Source organism: Hippoglossus hippoglossus, chromosome 19 (genome assembly GCF_009819705.1).
Source record: "Hippoglossus hippoglossus isolate fHipHip1 chromosome 19, fHipHip1.pri, whole genome shotgun sequence".
NCBI classification, from domain to species: domain Eukaryota; kingdom Metazoa; phylum Chordata; class Actinopteri; order Pleuronectiformes; family Pleuronectidae; genus Hippoglossus; species Hippoglossus hippoglossus.
The window spans coordinates 14,923,583-14,946,070 of record NC_047169.1 but is presented as its reverse complement, the minus strand read 5'-3'; the positions used below and the strand labels follow the sequence as shown (position 1 = coordinate 14,946,070).

Sequence of the window (22,488 nt, the reverse complement as noted above, 5' to 3'; positions counted from 1 at the left end):
GCTGCCTGCATTTGTTTTTACAGCAGAATCTGGTGTAAGATTACATTTTGGTGATCCCGAGTGAATGGCACTTAGACTTAAGAGTGAAAGACAAGTTCTCGAGTGGGAGAGAGAGAACTGCATTGCATACCACTAGTGGGTATGCGCACAACTGCAGCTGAAACTACGAGGTCTTACTTTCTGCAAGGACGGTAAAAACTTTATGGACGATAGAGCGAGCATGTGGCTGCACACAGCTATACAATGCAGCAACGGGGCAAATCACCAGGTCTGAGATCTTTCGTGTTTTTAAAGTATAAAAAGAATATTTTTGGTTTGTGATGAAACTAATGGGAAACAGGAAACAGGCATTCAAACAGGCATTCAACTTCAGAGATGTATGCTACATCCTACTTGTTAAATCAGATTTAAACGTATTTGCAATTTGTGTTGTTTTTCTAATTATTAAAACTGTCAAACTAATTTCTTTCTCACTAAAAAAAGAGATAATCTTAATGAGAATGCCTGTATATATATTATTATATTATTACATACAAGTACAGGTTTTCCTACTGACCTTTCAACGAAATGCATGGCTCCCCCTACATTTATTCTCTGCCATGGGTGAGATAATTGCAGTGGTTGTTGATTGAATGGAAAGATTTCTATGGGTTTCTCTGTCATTGAGACTGAATTAGTTGATTGCTACCTGCCCTGAGTTCTTTGTCTAATGTAGGCGAGATATCAATTCATAAACCCACAGTATGAGTGTTTCATTCCAAAGTGGAAGTTGGCGTCATGTGCCCGCCCTTATGTTTGACCACAGAGATCGTTCTGCTCCTCACGAGCCTCACTTCTTCAAAGGTTTTTTTCAATTACCCTTACAAAAGAGTTGAAATATCGTGCTACACATGGCACATACTCTTTAAGCAGTGTCTTTTACACTGTGATTTCCTTCATTGATCAAACATACGTGTGAACCCATGTGGGTCGTTAACTAGTATTACATTTGTCTTGGCATCTCCATCGAGAGAGTTCTTCTTCTAGTTTGTCATTGTTTGTTTTGTTTTTATTTATTTGTTTGCAGTTCAGTCGTGTGTTTTACCTCCTACATGTGGCTTAGGCTTTACCCGCATCGCGTGGGAGGAGTCACTACTTACTTCGTCCACACCAAAACACTTTGTCAAAATGAAAATGATCTCCTTTCAGATTAGTTCTTCAACTCCATATCAGAAATAATCACCATACATATTAACTAGAGATTCAGAAAAAGAAAATCCTCACTGATTACCGACACTCTTTAACTGATTATTAACCATTAACCAACAAGAATCAAATGTTGAATACCATATTAAATACCAATGCAATGTTTTGTGTGTGAAAACAGCAGTATAGACATCAGAAAATGGGGATTCACTCATCATCACGCACCTTTACTCACTCGAACACACACAAACACACACAGACCCGTCTGTCACAGTCAGGAGAAATCCAGACATCCAGTCGACCGTCAAAACATCCTTTAGGTTTTTAGTGTCTTGGTCAGGCAGGCATCAGAACTTTCTGCTCACGCTGTGCAGCTTCCTGCAGCCGTGACGAGTGTGCAGTCACTCAATGTGCTCGATAGCGAAATGTGCTCATGTTCAGTGGCCAATCACAATAATCAACCCTCAATAAAAGGCACGACCTACTCCGTGCTCTGCAAAAAGCTTTTTCTGCAGATTTCTATTCAGGAAGAGCCACATGTTCACTTGTTGAGGGGTCAGTCTGGTGTGCAGTCTGTTCACTGTGACACCCACGGTGGAGAATACCTGCTCAGATGGTGTTGATGTTAAAGGATTAGCGATACCATTATAGCTTGTGTAAACAGGAAGCAGATTTTCTTCAATGCAGTTGGTTTGTAGTTTCAGAAAATAATAGTGAATCGAAGGAGAGCAGGGATGTCTTTGCTTGAGCATATGACTAGGTGGAACGGTTATCGACCTTTAGTTTTAGCAAAGGTTGTTATTCTTTAACAATGTTGCTTTAACCACTGGTAGTCGACGCTGAGACCCTTTTGTTCTCTGCAGCAAGAGGGTCACATGAAATTTTACTCAAAGTAACAGGACGTTTCACTTTGGTCGACTTGTATTTGCGTCATATCCGCTTTACCTGTGGTTTTGCTCGTCTGCTTTAACTTTCAGTGCTAATGAAGTATGATGAAGGGAAAACACACAGTTTTCCAGTTATTTAGTCATATATATATATATATATATATATATATATATATATACATATAAATATCAGAACAAACAAGTGTTTGTTTTGTAAAGTGCTCGACAAGTGAGTGTGTATAACAGTCTGATGGTTGGAAGAATGGAGAGTATCTTCCCTTCAATTGAGTTTCTGGATCAGTAGGTATGAACTCGATAAGTGCTTCTCAACGGTTGAACACTACCTATCAATAGACCAAGAGAAAAGCATATGACACACATATCCCTGCAAATCATGTAAGAATAAGCATGACGCACATGGAAAAGTGGTCAACTTTCCAAAGTGGTGCCATGTACAAATATGTAACTCACATTAACATGGGGACAACATATGACTGCTAAACCTTTTCAAGTCTTCATCAGGTGAAGAATATAATTATATTTCCGGTTTGTTATCATGGTTTGCAAACTTCCACTTCTTCCTATTCAGTGGGGGAATTAATGCCCTGTCCCAATTCACCCCTTAGCCCTACCATTTGGAGAGGTTAGGGTTAGGGTTAGGTGTTGTCCCAAGAGGTGGTGTTGTCCCATTTCTCGATGTGATCTCGGGGGAGTGGCCATCTGGCCCATCGTAGTGTATTCAGGACCCCTAGCTGTGGGTAAAATGCTCAAAAGTGTGATAACTTGCAAAATAACCATGAATCTTTTTTATTTAAATCCAGCAGAATATGAAAATGTAACTGAATCGCTGTGACAATCGTTTTAGGGAAAATTGCTATTCATGCTGTAAAAACAAGCATGTAAAAAGTCTGAGTGAGAATAACGATTAACGTCCGTGTGGCCACCGGGGTCCCCTAACAACGGAACATAACTGGGCAAGGAATTTCTGCTGGCGTCTCGGCTTCGCAGCTCAGCTCTGTCTCTCTGCCATGTGGCTTACTCATGTCTCCCCGTGTTCGTCTCATGGGTCTCTCCTCTGTGGCAGCTCTCCTGCTGCCTTTTAAACCTGAGGAGTAATCAGCTAACAGCCCTTAGCCGCACTGATCTCTCCCCTGCTACAGGTGGAGGTGCTCTCTGAGCCACGCCCACAGTTCCTTTCTCCTGTGTCCCATATATGAAGTTTGAAAAATACTTCCCTGCTCATGTTACTAAGTTTTCAGGGCGGGGCAGAAGTTTCTATGCACAGGACAAACGTGAAATAACTGATGTAAACGCGCTGACTGAGTGTATTTATCAATAGATCAATCTGTCCCGTCTGTCATGCAGTTGTCAGATGTGTCACCATTATAATGTTGGTTGATAATGGTTGTTAATAACGTTAGTTGATATTATTTGTCACTGTAATAACGTTGGTTGGCTGCTGAGTGGTGTCCTACCTCCTGGCGGAAGATTTTCTAGCCCTCTTCCTTGTGGCTCCGTTTGGAGGGGCACTTTATAATGGACGAGACCCTCACTTTTTCCGAAGCGGCCATTAGAGCATGCTCAAAGCTTCAAACTGACTGACTGAACAAATAAATACGATCTTTTTTCCCACGTCTTTGTCCAAACATTAAATTTTCCACACTGCCAATATATAAGCGCACATGGAAACACACATATTCATGTGCATAGACATAGACTGCAGATACAGATTCGATATCAGCATGCTGACTGAGAAACGTGTGAGCTGGACAGATGCACGAAATGGAAAATAATATCACTATTCTAATAAATAAATCATAAATTAGCATTGACACAGGTCCACTTGATGGATCAGCATATCTTAACAAATGGTTTGACATTGAATTTTTTTAAAACAGTCATTTGACATACAAAAGAAAAATGTGTGTCATGAAATTCTTGAAAGAAATACTCCTCTTCTTCCTGTTGGAGTCGAGCACAAACAGAATCAGAAACAGGAGGAGAATTAAAAACTGGTTTTCAGCTCTAGTTCACGGTAGCGCTGTGTTTCTCTGATAGATGCGGATAATGTTCCAGTTTAATGTGCGCAAGTCGCTGACCAATTTTGGTGTTGTTATTTATAATCATGACAGTTTGTAAATGTGGGTCACTGGTAAATATAGATAACCACACAAGATCTACTGACTCGTCATCATGTCAGATTCACGTACGTGTCACGATCAGCGGGTCTCGCCGAAGCCAGCATTGCGAGTCAGATCGAGGAAAGCTGTGTCTTGAGAAAAAAGCTGCTCAAAGGCTCAACAATTGGACTCCCGTCTTCCTGCCATCAACATCCAGTGCACAGTGGACTGAAATGGATGGGAGCCTCTATGTAGGGAATAAAAGTATCAAATATTATAGAGGAAGATGCGTTAGAGGAGCATCCAGCACGTAAGAATGCGAAGTGGTGGAACCTTTCGCTTTGTAAAGGCAAATTGTACAAATTGACCAAATGTTTAATGAAAGACTACTGACCTCGAATTGTAAATCTGTGAGCAGAAAACCGCGGCCTTGCTGCAGCCCTGTTTGTTGTGTGGCTCTATTGATCTCCAGAGAGGTCAAAGGCAGTTAAGCGAATTGAAAAGAAGTCGTTTTGTTGGAAACCACGGGTAGTGCCAAAACCTTTCATCACTTCATGTTGTTTCGTGACCAGGTTTATGTGTTGTGTGGAGAGCAAAGCAGAATTCTTACTGTGAACTGGGCTGTGGAGTCTTAAAGTTGCAGTGTGTAGAATTTAGTGACATAAAGTGGTGAAGTTGCGTGATGCAGCTGAACACCCCTCACCTCCTCCTCCCCTTCCAAACATGAGAGAGAACCTGTGGTAACCTTCAGTTTTCATAAAAACTCAAAGGGTGTTTAGTTTGTCCAGTCTGGGCTACTACAAGAAACATGGCGGCCTCCATAGAGAGGACCCCCCCCCCCTGGTGTAAATATAACGTTTTTAAATGTAAAGGACCCATTCTAGGCTAAATAAAACAAACATTTGTATAATTTAAATGAAACACACTCAATAGATCCCTTTCACCTAAATCTTACACACTGGACCTTTGAGACACAGATCGGGTTTATTCTACGCAACAACTGCAGGCGAACAAACAAAAGAGGCAGTGGGGACGTTCAGTGGCGGAACTGGGACTTTTTTTCTTGAACAGGGGCCACCATTAGTGTTTTTGAATAAAAATGTGTCAGCAGCTTTTAGATGGATTGCATACATGGCCTTTAGTATGAATTCTAATAACTCTAAGCCTCCATCATCGGTCACATGATAAACACCCAGCCTTAGCTGTTGTGATTAGTACAAATTAACATTGCTATATTTCAGGATAAGCAAGGCAAGCCGCGCAGGCAAATATGAACTTTGAGCTTTAACAAGTATTATAGACTGTAACTGTTATTACAGGGCCAGGTAATTACAGGTAATTTACAAAAAACGGTTTTCAATTCATAAATCAGACAACAACAGTAAGTGAATGACAGTGGTCAGTGCTCTCCACACTGATTTCCCATTCATTCAGTTTAGACTTGTGTGCTGCACCTAAGGTTTAAAAGGACAAACTCTGATTATCGCCCTGTATCAAGGTGGCCCCACCTGGCCCCCCTTAGCAGCGCCACTACACTGAGGCGCTTTGCTCCGCAGGTCAACAAGTGACTCTGCTCCTCTGATGTCTTCTAATTATCACACTTAATGATGAATGAAGGAGGAACTTCTGTCTGCAGGAGTGTGTGAGTGTGTGTGTGTGTGTGTGTGTGTGTGTGTGTCTGTTCGTGTATGTCCCGCTTCACACACAAACCGATAATCAAATGTATTTAGTTATTAATCAATGATGTCGGATCTTGACTCCAGATCTTTCCGCTCACTTTAACACCGATGTCCTGACTTTGTGCGTCACGTTACACCTCGTGTTGTGTCGCAGGTTTAAACACGTGTCTCATAAACTCTAGAGCGAATCAAACAGACACAAAGTAAACGTCAGTCCTGTACATGTCCTAATAACATGTGATCAGTGATTATTATTAAAGTGTAAAGTGAGCGCAGGTCAGCGGAGGAGTGAGGAGGAGTCAGACTCCGACACAGATGACCGGACCTTTAATGAGCGTGTGTCATGCTTGGTGTGTCATGCTCGGGGGAACTATGGATTTCTGTACCGGTTCTTTCCAGAACACCCACACGCAATGCACATGCAACCTATAAAACATACATTTACAATACAAGTTGTTCTTCATGTCATGAGTGAGTCGGATTGACCCAGCAGCTACAATATCCTGTGTGGTGGCCTTTCACTTCTTTCTAATTGAAAATCATAGATAAGCAATGACTTTGGCCGGAATTTGTTTTCTCTCTTTATCCTGGTGCCTCCATTACAGTCGTTTGAACTGGGTCAGGGACGACCCAGTACAATGTGCTGTTGCTCTGATTACTTTGCTATCACGACTGCAAGCTTTAAAAGGTGGTGGGGCCAGAAATTAAACCTGTTACCCACAGTAATTACAATTAAAAGCTGTTACTCACACCACTGCGCTACTTGAAGAGGGATTGTAGAGCAGCACTCACAGGTTTTTTACCTAATTATGTTCACTGCCACACGTCCGTCATGCAATTCAATGCATGCTTAATTATGAAAGTGTGTTTTTTTGTTTGTTTTTTCCCTTAAAAGTTCACTGTGTAGAATTTAGTGATGTCCAGTAGTGAGTCTGCATGTTGCAGCTGAACACCCCTCACCTCTCCCTCCACCTCCTAACATGAAAGAGAACCTGGGGTAACCTTCAGTTGTCATAAACTCGCAAAGGGTGTTTAGTTTGTCCAGTTGTGGCCAACTAGGTTAAAGAAAACCACAATTTGTACAATTCACTAGGATTTATATTCTGCCAAAAGATCCCTTTCACTTTACACACCGAACCTTTAATACAATCCATGTCACTGTGCCACATTCTAGTCAGGTATATGTAGGTCAATATGTTGTGTGTGTTTATTTTTCTACACATGGATTAAACTACAGGGTAAAAAATATTTAAACACAGTTTAAAATCTTTGAAATTTTAAATAGTCATTTTAAAATGATCTATTAATTTATGAATTAGTATATTTGACTCTGCTGACTATTATCAAACAATCATTTCCTCTATTGCCACTCCCCCCGGGTTTTTCTAATAACTAGATTTAATCATTGGAATTAGTCCATAAGGAGAAAAAAACAGAGACACAAAGATTCAGTTTTTTAATTTGAATCCAAGCTCTGCCATCTATGTTCTGTTGCTCCCACAGGCTTCATGTCAGTAAATAACGTGCTCTACACAAAATGTATAACGTGTGTTCCTTCCTCTGTTCTTTTTTTTTTTCTCTCCAGTGGTGCCAGTCCTGTTGGACTCGTCCTGACTGCCATAGTAGCTGTGGTGTACAAGGTGGCTTTAAGATTCGAGGGGTAAGTCTTTCTTTAAATCTGTTACATGTAAGAGCTACATGTGTGTTTTCCTCGGCCCTGACCTGGACAGGCTCACAGCCTGAAGGGGACACACGCTGAAGGACATTTTTCTTCCGGCAAAATAATGAATGAAGTGATTCGGACGCTACATTAAATAGCCGTTCTGTTGTAGAAAATGAGAATGAGAATAAAATGAGAGCTTACCCATTCATAGTTCTGTTGTGGTGGAGGCACAGTCGGTATGCAGGTCAACTATCTACACAGGTGAATGGGGACTCAAGTGTAACAAGGCCAACTGGGTAGGACAATGACGTACCACCCACCCCACCACCATTCTTACTCCTCTTGTGTTTTCTACTCGATGTCATCTCCATTTATTCAGGACAACATTCATTTGTTCTGCAAAATTTGGGTAAAAAGAGTTGGTCTGTCTTGTTTGCTCTTTTTCCTTTATATCATATATTAAAAGCCTCAATGGTCCATTAAAAAGAAAAATTCCATTGGTATAAGATCACAAAAAAAAAGAAGTCGACCTACTTCTGGACATCTGTCTGAACAGACACATGCGCACAGAAGTACACACAACCACATACACACAGACAAATACACATGCTAGCGCATAAGCCAGTCACAAATGAGATAGAGTCTGGCATAGAAGCAGCTGGTGTGCGCACTTACTCATCTTGTGTGTGTAGGTGTGTGTATGTGTGCATGTACATGTACATGTGTGAGAAAACTGTCACATGGCTGCAAATGAGCTAAAATGTGCAAATTATAGATGCACGTGTCTGTACACTAATACTCAACTACTCTATTATTGTTGAGAACTCCCTCACAAGAACCCATCTTGACTAGTAGCCTTAAGTCAACTGATAAAAAATGACAAATTGATTAAGTCACAAGGTGATTGACATTTACAGAATAATAACCAGTGAATGGACACATGCTGTCACAGGGAGAATTAGTGTTTAGCGATCTGAGGGCCAGTCCGCAAATGACTCCTGACAAGCCCCTTTCTATTCTTCCTCGTGTGGACCCTGAAGGTTATTTTATTCACATCTTCTCACCAATATTTCTGCTGCTACATAAATAGCCCAGAAGGGTGAAGGTTCAGTCACCTTTGTGTAGTCGAGTCTTTCAGCACAAAAGCCAAATGAGTGGATTGAAGTAAAAAAGGCATTAGGTTGGCCTCGGTGGTGTCATAAGCATGCTCTTCTGAAAATGTCACATATTAACACACACTGTGAATGAGCGCACAGGTGTATGTGTCACTGGGGAGATCTCCTGCAGCGCCGATCCACAATTGTGTCATTTAGCCCGAACCTGTGAATTGAAGGAACGGCAGGTGCCATATTTTACCGCACACTGTGACTGATGGGTAAAGATTCATTGGCTATTTTTGTCTGTGCCTCTGGCAAAGATTCGGAATGATCTCATTTAGTTAAACTGTGCGAGGATAGCGAGGTGTGCAGTCGGATATCACCTCACACGGTGACTGGGATGGGTAAAGTCCCCGGAGGGATGGAAGCAGGAGCCGAGCAGTGAACGGAAATAGATGTTGAGTGATTTCCGACAATGCCTCCCAGCTTTTTTGGGGGGTTCTCAAAGTGACATTTGGTGGTGAAAGCTTACACGAAATACAGATTTTTATACCCTTCCCATCTACTCTTACATCCTATAATCTGAAAGGCTGCAGATGGGGTGGCTTCTGGTCACCTTGGTGTTTGAGGGGGACAGATCTTTTCATTATTACCCCCAGCAAGGAGTCTTCGTCTGCATTAGCAGGATTACGCAAAAACTACTCCACCAATTTCTATGAAATTATGTGGAAGGATAAGATATGGCCAAAGGAAGAACCTATACAAACTTGGAGTGGCTCCAAATAAAGGAGTGGATCCTGTAAAAAAACATTTTTCACTGTCCTCAATCTCGGCACACACAATCAGTTAGCTCGAACTCACACTAGATTCCAAGCGACAGGTGCACCGACTAAAGAGTGAAAAGAGAAGTTCTTCCGTGAGGGAAGGAAATGCATTGCATGCCACTTGCAGATACAGATATGAGATCTGACTCTCTGCATGGATGTTAAAAACTGTATAGACAATAGCACACAGCAAATAGCACTGCACACAGCTATACAATGCAGCAGCAGAGCCAAGCAGAGAGCTAGAGATCTCTTATGTTCTTATGAAAAGTGTAAACATTTATTTTGGTTCATTATAAAACTGTGTCAAGGACTAATTAGAATTCGGTGGGCCGCCACAGAGTCAATAATTATTTGCTTTGACATGGCATTAGCCTTGAAGGTGGTATGCACTCTCAGAACGCCCTTGTACTTCAAGTGTGTCCTGTCATGGCCAAAGCATAATCTGTTAATGAGTCCCAATTATTCTTCCAATGCTGTGTTTATTACATTGAGACGTAAAATGGAACATAAGAAAACCTTCATACATTATCAAGACTTCTGAAACCTCCTGGAGACAGTGTCTGCTGTTTAAGAAGACAGAGATGGAGCAAATATCAGCACATGACTTTTACATATGGATGTCCTGACCACATTTAGTTTTATTACCTCCACCAATGAGGAGGTTACGTTTTTTCCACCTTCTTTAACATGGCTAGATAGATAGATAGATAGATAGATAGATAGATAGATAGATAGATAGATAGAACTGCAATAGTGTCTTCCTGTAATATTTGGTAGGAAGACACTGTATAGTTTTTACTTTAATAGAAAAGTTTGTATCTGACACACTGGCCCCAACAGCAGATGAAATAAATCCCTGATCTCTCCGTCTACTTGGGTTCCTATCCATCATTTTTCTCTCAGAGATGTTATCTTCCAGATTTCCTTGACTGCACCTCAGGAGCAGAGTTGCTGTTTGCTGGCTGAGCTGGTTGTTTGATACGGGAGTCAGTGGTGCAAAAGTGTATGTGCACTCGAGTGCTACAGAGTGGAGGAACATGTGGCATCTTCCTGTCATATATATACACACGCATACAACAAGCTCCCTCCCGGTCTAACACGCACACACGCTCCTGGCACAGAGTGGTACGGCGATCCAGTCTCTGATTTACAGTCCCAGTACATGTTTGTTCTTCTGTATTTACAGACCATTCACCGAGCAGATCTATCAGGAGAGGAGTCAGCGCCGCAAGCATGAATAATGGCCTCGCTGACGCTTCCTGTCCAGGATTCCCATCCTGTCACCTGGACAGACAGACGGACCGAGCGTCCGACAGACTTCCCAGCAGCCTCGCTCACCAGTCCACCCCTAACGTGGATACAAAGAGAAGGTTCCCACCACAGCTGCGTCCAGTTCAGCATAAACTCTCATCTCTCAACTGTCCTTCCCTCTACTGTGCACAGCAATTCAAAACATCACAAAAGCCTAAATAATTCTGAATATGATCTGGGACAGAATATTGGAACCAATCCACCTTAACAGAGACGATACTTTTCATATTTAGAGTCACTGGAACAGTTGGACTCGACCTTCAACCCACTGCCACCACAGTAGCTGACAGGTGGAATCATAGAACATACATCAGTCATCGACGTTATGTTCTACGGTAACTTTTGAATCTTCACTTACTTCTTCCAGTTTAAGGAATAAAAAAAGGATGTTCTATTATGTGAGTGACCCAGTGATGTAAAACAGCGTCTGTGAATCTTGATCATTTTCCTTATTATTCCAAGTGTTGTGTGTTTTCTTTCCACATGTTTTACTATGTGGACACAAACAGCATTTTTGACAATATTTCAAGATATTAGTAAAGACTGAAAGTGCGGGGGGAGCAGCTAGGATTGCTCCCAAAATGATTTTTTCACTAGTTCACCACAAGTGACAGGTACACAAGTTCTCAATCGATTACAGTAGAGCTTCCCAAACTTGTTAGCGCAGCATGCATGAGGCTTGAACCTCCATTATTCTTTCATTCTGAGTAAAAACTTTTGAAGCAGAACATAAAAATAAAGAGTTGAGGATCACAAAGTTTTCAGTGATAACAACTCTAAAACGATTAACTGGTGTTAATTATACAAAATGTGTTCTTAATTACTTTTTTGTTGTAACTACATGATTTAATGTAGTTCAATATTAATTTTTACGCAATGTTCATCGTTCGTTCACCCTGAACCTGGTCCTGCTCGAGGTTTCTACGTGTTCCTTGTCACTGTTATACAAATGGGTAACTTCCCCTAAAATGTAATGATATATAAATGGAATAGACTTGATAATGTCATGATATATGACATGAATCCTTTCAAATGACTGAAGACCTACACCAGTTACGGCTTTATACTTTGTACCTATGCAAACCATTCTGAACTCAACAAGACACATTGTCTGGTGATGTACTTTATATTGATGGGATGGTTTTTGTGGAATAAAAGTTTCAGCAGCAAGCAGTTTAAATTCACATTTATTTTAGATCCCTAGGACATTTTATAAGGTTTTCTATGTTTTACTGCTGGGGTTTTTATGAAACTTACAACATGTAACTTCAGCCACTAGGGGTCTTTCAATCAAAACAAACTAAAGACCTAATTTGATGACAGGAAGCGGGATGGGATCATGGGATTTGTTGTCGTCACCCCCATAATCATCTTGGGTCGCTTTAATCCCCCAGAATGTGCAGCGAACATCAATGAACAATCGTGATCCATTACTAGTGGCCAATTCAATAGAGTGAAAGGAAAGAACAGCTGACTGGCTTATAACCTGCTGACAGTGAGGTTGTCTTCTCACCATTCTCTCTGAAAGTCCAGATAGAGACAGACGTAAACCACAGGTAAAGCGGATATGATGCAGTTAGAAGGCGACCAAAATTAAACATCCTGTTACCTTGAGTGAAATTGGGGATTTAGGTTTGAACATTGTTTGAAGCGTTTTGGATAATGTAAGTACACAAGTCAACAAAATTTCTAACGAATAATCAAGAATTGTCACATATTAAGTCTTTAAGAGAACATGAGGCCTGAGAATTTGTTCTTTGGCTATTAATCCACTGGTATAGTTTGTATTATTCACGCTAGCATGCTAGCAGCAGTGCGAATGGCAATGTTGGTCGCTCACTCAGTTGGTCGACTGCTTTGGTCCAGACTCCAACAACAATGATATATTCAGAGGATGAGTCCTAGAGACTTTGATGACCCACTGACTTCCCTCTACTGCCACCATAAAGTGGATATATTTCTTTTGTGTGTGTTGTTTTAGCGCCCGGGGCTAAAAGAAAATGGAAAAGTGTAACAAGTAAGAGTAGACTCGGTTAAACTTCAGTTGCACGTTATAATATTCAATCCCTCTCCCATGAGCTTAAGCTAAAACCTATGCAACACAACTGACGCAGGTGTTTCCTGTTGCCGCGTTGTCTCCGGCTTGCTCAGTCCAGGTTTCACTGTATAACAGAGGATTTTGAAGATTGATATTAGAACCTTTGAAAAATCCAATGACAATATAATAGCTGGTGCTATATTTTTCTTTTCTTTTAGCTAAACACGCTTAATAGTTGACATAAACTTGGCAGTGCCATCTGGTGGATGGACTTTATAACAGCATTGCTGTTAAACATTTCTTGACTCCGATTGGCTAACATTTACACTGTTGTCAATATATATGCATGATCAAAGATCTCACTGTAAGGTCCATTCATTCATTACCTCACATTATGAACATTAACCCCAAGGCTACTCCAAACAGAGAGACGGAACACCACTTGGAGAAAGACATCTTTCTTGTCAAATAAACAATTCAGACTACAAACTGCAGGGTCACTCTGGTAGACTGTATAAAGTTTGCTCTCAGTATGTTTGTATTACCCTCATCTGAAATGTCTGTGACATCACTTTTTCTGGGTTGAGTGCAGGCTATTTTTATAGCCATCAGTGAGTATCGCTGTTTCCCATTCAGGTGTTAAGGGCTCCCTCAGAAGCTGCATTTGAAGACGGTGTCACAGTGCTGCAACAAGGCTGTCCTAGGCCCCGAGGGGCGGATCCTTCTCGGGCCAACCTATCCTAGGTTTCGTTGTGCTTTGGTGACAAACAGTTTTTCAAAGAGATAATGGCGACTGCAAGAGATGAGACCAGAACATCCAATGCATACACGTGAATGTTAGTATCAGGCCAACGGTACGCATGTAAAAAACCAAGCGGCAATAAAAACGTTCTTGTTGTGAACAGCTGCAGCTCTGTTCTTAAGCAACAGTGGTATGTGTGGGACAAGCTTGTAAAGCCTATCACCGAAATTCTCTGTAGACCAGTGGCCCATGCAGACAGCTTCTTAGGGACCCTTTGACACGTTTTATTTAAAATTTGAATGTTCATTTGAATGAGGGGGAAAAGTTCATTTTCAAAATGTAATGAACTGTTCATCTCAAACAGTTGAGCATGCCCTCTTGACCTATCAGTAATGTGAGCCAGTGGTGTTACTGTGCTTTGTCACGAAAATGAAGGCAAAGCCATCCTGAGCGGACAAATACGACACCTGAGCGTTTGAGTAGCAGCTTGTGGAAGTGTACTGGTTTCTGCTCCGTAGATGGCTAAGTAACAAACACAGGTGAGACTGTTATCTTTCCACATAAGTGAGGCAGGGGAGGATGCACCACAGACCTGTGGAGCAACGTTAAGTGTTCATCCTCATCCGACTTGTGTGGAGAGAATTCAAATATATATTCAAATGCAAAACAAAACACAAAACCTTGTTTCTCCTCTGCTAAGTGTTACTTTAAACATCTACTTTTCTCTCTTTGTTCATATTCTCCATATTGAAGCACCAGGCTGGGTTTTCTTCCCCCTTGTGTACAATGAAACCCGAGAGAAGAAGAACAACAGCATAAACCCCCCTCTCCTGCAGCGAGCAGTAATTTGCATTAGCAACGTGACTGAGGCAAACAGCCTCAAACACTTGTCCCACCTGATTGATTTCAGAGAGAAACGGCTGAGTAGCACTAGAAGACCACTCCACAGTATTTACACAAGCGACTGAGAAGTCGTGTGGCTACCCGCTCCACTAAAAGCACTCCTATCACCGACATAAAATCATACTTTGTATGCATGCATGCTTCAATCATGTATATGAGGCATACATACTGTAGAAAGCATTGAAGCTTTGCAGTATAGGTGGGAACAACATTTACAGCTCTCATTACTGTAAACCAGTAGCACCAATATACGTCGTTGTAACCTGGTTTCATCTGTGTTCATAATATTCACCAACGTTTACTGTATTAGGAGTCATCTGTCTAAAAATGTGATGATGCATTCTATATTTTCTTGCCTGCTCACAGACCCTTCAATGTGTTGCCAGTAGCATCGTGAGTTCTCTTCATTTTAATTATTCTGTCACCTAAAAGTCTGTATTATTCTTAACAACTGCTCTCATGGATGCTCGGCAGTTTTACCCTTTCTTGCATCTGTTACAAAAAAAGCTGGAAAACCTTCACATTGAAAGTGAGCACTCGTGGGAATCAGGCCACAATTTTTAGAACAATTAAGTTGTTGCTTTTCATCGAGCAGCTGAAGCGAGACGATCCGAGATGGTTTGTCATGTCTGTGTGTTCGGCATGTGCAGCTGAAGGGTAGCACATGGTGTCTTTGAATTTAAATTGAAGGTATCAGCACGTAAAGTCGGTTTGATTAATTTGATCCGTTTTTATTGTATAGTGTTAATACCAGTTTTTACTTTTTCCTCTTTAGCAGGGCATGAAGAGCAGCTATGGCCGTCTCTTTTTAAACTACAGTATAAATTATACTTATGGACTTTTCATGAATAAACCCTAATGTGTTTTATGCTGCTAAATTTTACTCTTGTTGAATAAATAATTGTACCAAGGACCTGAAATGTCCTTGATATGAAATGGTCTGGTCTCGCCCTCACAGCTGTCGCCTTGCAACAGAGCTACGGACTCAAAAGGTTATTTGCTTGACGTTCATGCCTCGCTTTTTTCTTTGACAAACAGAAGTATAATGAATCATGGGATATGTTGAACCTGGAAGGATCCACCCGGTGGAGCCTCTGTGGCTCGGTGGGTGAAAGGACACATTTGTCGGCAGCATTTGAAGGAACCTTCAAATTGGGACACCCCGCTGCCACTCATTCGGTCTTTCATTGCAGCCTCCGTATTGAGACACAGCTTGTGTCTCTGTCTCTCTTTACGTCCTGTCTTTGTCCTGTGTTCCGTCCTTGTAATTTCCAGCACCTGTTCTCAAGTGTTTCACCTGTGTTCAATCATCCCTAACTCCCTTGTGTAGCCTATATTCCATTTGTCTGTCTCACTACGCTTCTGTTCAGTCCTGCTCTCCCACGATGTCTCCTGCTCTGTTCCCTATAATCATGTGTGTGAGGGACAGGCTAACACAAACAGTGCAGCTTACATTCACTACATCGGGTTCAGGGGGAGTTCAGACACTCATGAAGTTCACTGACTCCTGGGGTGTGTTCTGAAAGTCCAAATAAACTCCTTTCCTAACCATTATTCCTTGACCCTGATGGAAAACGTTGCGAGGTCAAGGAAAGATGAGAAGGAGAAACCGTAAGGAGTTAGGAAAGGAGAACCACGGTGTAGAGAAAATCAGACTGCACTTGCACTCTGCATTTAAAAAAAGAAACGCACAAAATATATGGTACTCTGTGCTGTAGGCTGTGCACCGACAGTAAGAATAATGTTCCCTGTCCAAAACAGACACGTCCTGAGAAAAGATGTTTTCATTTTATACAGATAAAACATTTAATCAACTCTTATTCACAGGAAGAAACATCATAACAGAAACAGGTGGCAAATGTTGAAATAATATATGGAATATATGTGGAGAGAATCTTATATAAGTGGATATTGTGTACGTTCCAGAGTCGGTGGAATATATTTGTATTTAGTTCTGATGATGTTTTTGTGAACTATAAGTTCAATATGTTTGTTGATCACTTTGACTCCTGACTGGACAGAAGTGAGAGAGATGAAATCAGACGATCATGTGACGATTCCTATGCTAAAGGAGATAAGTAAGGAAGCATTGAAGCTCATTACCTTATCATTTAGAGAATTCTTATTATGGCGGCAGCTGAAATACTCCCGGGTCATTTCACTCAGTTTGGAAGGTTCCTTAGCGAAATGGACTTTCCGAACACACCTATGCTGTTTGTTAAACTTTTGGTCAAACACATATCGGCTGTGGCGCCCTCTAGTGACCAACGTAAGCAAGCTACATCACGGACTCAAAACAGAATGGCTGTTGGGCTCGGACAGGGTCAGACAGAAAAATGCGGCCGAGCATCACCCTACTCCATGAAGCTGTATATGATCTTGTTTCGAGTCGAATATGAATGTCGGGACTTGCTGACACTTGGATGACCCCACACAAGCAGTATGGAGGCATTTTATGTTTTTATTGGTTTTTTTATTACTCACACAGAACACATTATTACACATTATTCCTGTGCGCTGACCTACACACACATATTTGAAAGACTTGGAAGACCTAACTTGTAAACATTCAGGTGATCGGGTCATGGGACACTGACAGTCTGGGTAACTCTTGTTTTTCAATGCTTAGATCCTGTTTACCAGAGGAAGACGCCTCAGGAAAAACATTTATATTTGACACAAGCTTTGAACTGGCTGGGCGCTGGCGTTCACTGACCCTGTGACGCACAGTGTGCAGTTGCTTAACCCGATCTTACATTAACACGGACAATACGCTTACTTATTATCCCTGAGTTGTAAGGATCAGGGGACAGTCACACTTTCTCAGGGTGCTTTCTTTGGAAATAAAAGTTGTTTACATGTTCATATCTTCAAAATCTTAATCTGAAATGTAACTCGGAAATATAGCTGATCAATACATTTAGCACAAAGTATCATATTCCATTCTGACGTCCAGTCAAGTATGGATTATGAGGGAACATCAAATGGTATTAGTCAAGTACCATGGATGGATTAATGAACAGGCCAACGAGATAGAGGTCCTTGACCAGGGTCTTTGTTTATTTAATTTGAAAAACCAATTTGACAACCACAATAAGAAACAAAATTACTTCAAAGAGACACAACACAACTGCAAAGACACACAAACAAGCACGGAGACAGTAAACACAACTTCAAACACACAGAAATAACCACAATGAGACAAAAAAATAACCACAATAACCAACCAGGCGTCTGGTGGCTCTCGCTCTAATGTGCTCAGGAGCCTGTTGTCTCACCATCTTTCCTTGTTGAGTGCAAGTTCATCAAAATTGTCCTTGAGTACTGTGGCTGAGGAGATGTACTTATTTACATTCCACAGCTTAATATTTCAGAATCCAAGCGAATCACGTGGCACCTCTCACACTGAGGCTGCTGTCGCTGTCTGCGGATGGATCAGGCCAAGGAGCACTGGAGTTGCCCTCACACTGGCTCATCAACATCAGCTGCTTCATTCATGAGTCAGCATCACTGGCTGTTTGGGGAACATTTGACTCACGTGCGTTTGTGCTGGAGAGAAGCAATTGATGCAAGACAAGGTCTTTCTGACTGAAACAGAAAGGATTTTTAGAAAATACACATTGTGCTCACAAAGTGTTTTTGTGTTATCTTGAGCTACAAGGATTGAGTCACAGCATAAACGCATCTGGATTGTCGAGAGTCGATGCTGGAAGGAGAGAAACTTGCGCAGAAATCATCAATATTGACTGCTAAGAAAGTTTATTATATGTCCATCAGCATTTCAATGTAAAACAGTTTTAGTGATTTATGAGCGTGTTTCACCAAGTGCTTTTGTACGGAAGTAAATCAGTCTCATCAGATTTGGAAATTTTATAGCCTTTGAATTTCTGGCACAGAATATTTTTACGTTGAAATTATGCATTCGTATTTTTTGCCACTGAATTTCAGTCTTCAAATTTTCTAAGTATAATATTCAACTGCTAAAATTCAGTTGCTAAAATTCAGATGCAAAAATTCTGATTAAACATCCAGGATAACAGGAAAAGCAATCGATTGTCTCACATCGAACCAAACGTCTGACCAATCAGTTCATGTGTCAGTGGTCATGTGACGTCAGGTGATGCTTGCGACAACGAGAAGCGCCATACTGTCAGCTACGCTCCTAGACCGGCCATGGCGTCAAACCAGCATGAGGTTTGGTTCGATGTGAGACTATCGATTGCTTTTCCTGGTAACCCCGATGTTTAATCAGAATTTTTGTATCTGAATTTTTGCATCTGAATTCTTGCAACTGAATTTTAGCAGTTGAATATTATGCTTTTAAAATTTGAAGACTGAAATTCAGTGGCAAATGCAAATGCAAAATTCAAAGGCTTTCAAATTTCAAAATCTGATGAGACTGATTTACTTCCATACTTTTGTTCCTGCAGAAAAGATGACTCATGTTTGTGTGAACTGCTTGGTCAGTGGTCGGGATGTTGACAGGTTTGGATCTGATCCTCTGCAGCTGTGCCGTGTGGGTTACCATGGTGATCTACCCTGGTTAATGGCAAGCCGACTTAATGGCACAGGAAAATCTGAGTTGAGCCGAAGGATGGATGGCTAACGCACTGACCTCGTTCTGTGAGGCAGGCCCTTGGTGTTCATGTCAGTTAACACAAAGAAATATTCGAAAAATACAAACAATACTCAAAAAAATTTACAATTTAATAATAGAATAGATAGAAAAAAATCTGGAAACAAGAAGCGACCTCACAAACCCCATCCCCAGGATCCCGGCCATCAATCCCTTCCGTGAATATGTCTCTGTGTCTGATTGCTTCATGTTCATTACAGATAAACAACCATTAACTTCCATAACCTCTTGCATTTGTTTAAAAAACGTCCACATCCACACACACACACACACACACACACATACTAAGCCCCTCTACAGCAAGGTGCAGAGGCCTTTCTCCGGACACCTCTGGAAGTGGCGTCCTGACAATAAAATTGTACCCCGAGTGCCCTCTTGTGGTCACCCTGCGTACTGCAGCATCTCCATCCTCAGCCCCTTACTGCTGCTGACATGAAGAAGCTGCAGCAGTCACTGACTAAATTAATGAGTGACCCGTTGTATAAGATAGAGAAGCACAAACAAAGACAGTGGCAGAAGTGTGTGTGTGTGTGTGTGTGTGTGTGTGTATATATATATTTGTATATGTACTTGTATATGTAGTCTATATATTCAGACAGATCCAGCTTTGCATATCTGTCCAGCTGTGATATTTTTTGGAAAATGTCTAAAGTTCATCCTCGTGTTCAGCACAATGTTCCAAACCGGGCTAAACGCCGGAAGAAGAGTCAACCATTAACTTGTTTATGTTCACATGAAGTTATTATTTTTCGTTTGGCCATGCGTCAACTGCCGTGTTTCATTCTATACATAAATAAAATGTCCTTTTATTTAGATTTTGTTTGTTTTCATGTCTGTCACTGTCTCCCAACTCACTCCCGTCTTCGTTGGAAATGAGTCTGACGCACCAGTGGGAGTCGGGTCCGCTGTTATCCCGGCGCGCAGCGGAGCACCGGGGGGCTGCGCTGTGCGCTGTGACGCGCAGGGGGAGGAGGAGTCCGCCGTGCGCTTAAATACGAGTCTCCAGCCCTCCACCAGATAGAAACGCACAGCAGAGCAACCCAGAACTCTTGCATTGACTGACACAGCTGCTTCAGCGCCTTTTACGCACACACGCACAGTCCGCGAGATTAACCATGATTAAGAAAATGTCTCCCTCCGAGAGCGACTTTGACATCCCGGCGAAGAACTGCTACAGGATGGTGATTTTGGGATCCACCAAAGTCGGGAAAACGGCGATCGTGTCCCGGTTCCTGAACGGGAGGTTCGAGGAGCAGTACACACCGACCATCGAGGACTTCCACAGGAAACTGTACAGTATCAAGGGAGACGTGTACCAGCTGGACATTCTGGATACATCAGGGAACCACCCTTTCCCCGCCATGAGGAGACTGTCCATACTCACAGGTACTTATCCACATCTGTTTTGTTGTGTTTGTGCAGGTTTACAGTTACGCAGCTTTAGAACGCAGCCGCGATGGTGCAAAGGGGCTTTTTAGAAATGCTGCATACAAGTGCGCACTGTGAACCTGTGCACTCATTATACTGTAAGACTTGTGGTGCGTCTTTAAAAGTAAAGCAAATGTATCTAACCCTCCTTCTGTCTGTTTTTCCAGGTGACGTGTTCATCCTCGTCTTCAGCCTGGACAACCGCGACTCCTTCCAGGAGGTGCAGCGGCTCAAGCGGCAGATCTACGAGACCAAGTCGTGTCTGAAGAACAAGATCAAGGAGAACATCGACGTGCCTCTGGTGATCTGCGGCAACAAGGGCGACCGAGAGTTTTACCGGGAGGTGCAGCAGGAGGAGATCGAACAGCTGGTGGCCGGAGACGAGAAGTGCGCGTACTTCGAGATCTCAGCCAAGCGCAACGAGAACGTGGATAAGATGTTTCAGACTCTGTTTACTTTGGCCAAGCTACCTCACGAGATGAGCCCCGACCTGCACCGGAAGGTGTCCGTGCAGTACTGCGACATGCTGCACAGAAAGTCCCTGAAGAACAAGAAGCTGAAGGACGTCGGGGAGGCGTACGGCGTGGTCACCCCGTGCGCGCGGAGACCCAGCGTGCACAGCGACCTCATGTACATTAAAGAGAAGGCGATAGGAGGCGGCCAGGCCAAAGACAAAGAGAGATGCGTGATCAGTTAAGAGCAGAGTGCGACGAAAACAGCTCAACACAGATCTTTGAAAGAAGAAAGACCCTCGGTGCGTCAGCTTGAGAAGCGACCAGTGCGCCCGGCTGCGCTCAAACTGACACAGGAGGTGTGGAGACGCCGCCTCCGCTGCCGCCGCCGCGCTCCGGCGCAGAGACACTGACCGGACCTGCCTGTCCGCTGCAAACCACTTAAAAATACGCATAACACGTGCCCTCGAGACATATGAGAATGTTTGCTTATTCTGTCTGTCAGACCCAATGTGGCTTCATACCTTGTGAGACTCGCGCATCGGTGCGTAAAAGTGTGTCTTGTTGACGTCATGCCTTTTTAGAGAGAGAAAGAGAGACTTCGGCTCAGAAGGTGCATTATAGCAGGGGAGCAAAAATAATGTTGTTTACATCTTATACTTTTATATAATGGCTCAGTACACTTGAATGTTTTTTGTTGTAATCTGAACTGTTTTTTTTAATGTGAATGTCTATTTATTTTGCAAAGACAAAAATCTGAAAATACAATTAAAAACTTCGAATTGAATGAAGGTTGCAGTGCTTCTCATTTCTTTCATCTTAAGCTGTGTCTCTAATGTTTCCCCCGTTACACACACACAAACCTGCTGGTTACTTCACAAGCATCTGAAAGTCACAGACACTGGTGCTAAGTCCAAACCTCTGATGTGCACCACACTGTGCACCACAGCAGAAGAAGAACCACACACTGGCTTTTCAATTCAGAACTATCTTTATTACAACATCTAACACTGATGCTTTGCAGTCTTGCAAGACCTTAAAAGCTTTCCGAGTATTACAAATAAGTGACAGACATCTTCGGTATACGGCCGTGTCTGTGGCTGCCAGATCCAAAGAGAATTAAATAAAAAGAGGAGATGGCTCAAAGAGAAACAGGCCTCAAGTCACAAAGGACTTTGATGTGTTGGTTAGAAGAGGAAATGGAATGAAATTAGTGTAACCAGGTATGAAACGACACCACACTGAAAAAAAGAGGTGGACACACACACACACACACACACACACACACACACACACACACACACACACACACACACACACACAACATTACATTGACTTACATTGATTTCCTGACTTCAACCTTCACCATTGTAATACTTACTTAACCCAAGCCCTAATCCTAACCTAAACCCAACCTTCAAAACACATTTTAACCTTAAAGCTTAATGGTTCATGTTATCAGGTCGTACAGTTTGTCATCATAAGGAAGACAAGTCCCCATCATAGGACTGTAAACAGAC

At 42.1% G+C, this 22,488-nt stretch overlaps 2 protein-coding genes across 4 annotated transcripts in view; both read left to right on the top strand.

Moving 5' to 3' along the window:
• Positions 1–11,940, top strand: part of pemt (phosphatidylethanolamine N-methyltransferase) — a 57,302-nt gene extending 45,362 nt beyond the window's left edge. For 2 of the 3 annotated variants that reach the window (XM_034570789.1, XM_034570788.1), the window contains 3 exons: positions 7,457–7,531; positions 10,645–10,719; positions 10,823–11,283. In XM_034570789.1, the coding sequence (XP_034426680.1) occupies positions 7,457–7,531; positions 10,645–10,699 (130 nt within the window). In that variant the 3' untranslated portion in view covers positions 10,700–10,719; positions 10,823–11,283. Of the gene's footprint in view, positions 1–7,456; positions 7,532–10,644 lie in introns of all 3 variants that reach the window. The other variant, XM_034570787.1, reaches the window with a different exon arrangement.
• Positions 11,941–20,107: 8,167 nt separating this feature from the next.
• rasd1 (RAS, dexamethasone-induced 1) lies at positions 20,108–21,411 on the top strand. Its single transcript, XM_034571061.1, has 2 exons — positions 20,108–20,474; positions 20,684–21,411. Exons 1-2 carry the CDS (start codon positions 20,204–20,206, stop codon positions 21,211–21,213), a joined length of 801 nt encoding a protein of 266 aa, XP_034426952.1. The 5' UTR covers positions 20,108–20,203; the 3' UTR covers positions 21,214–21,411.
• The last annotated feature ends 1,077 nt before the right edge of the window (positions 21,412–22,488 follow it).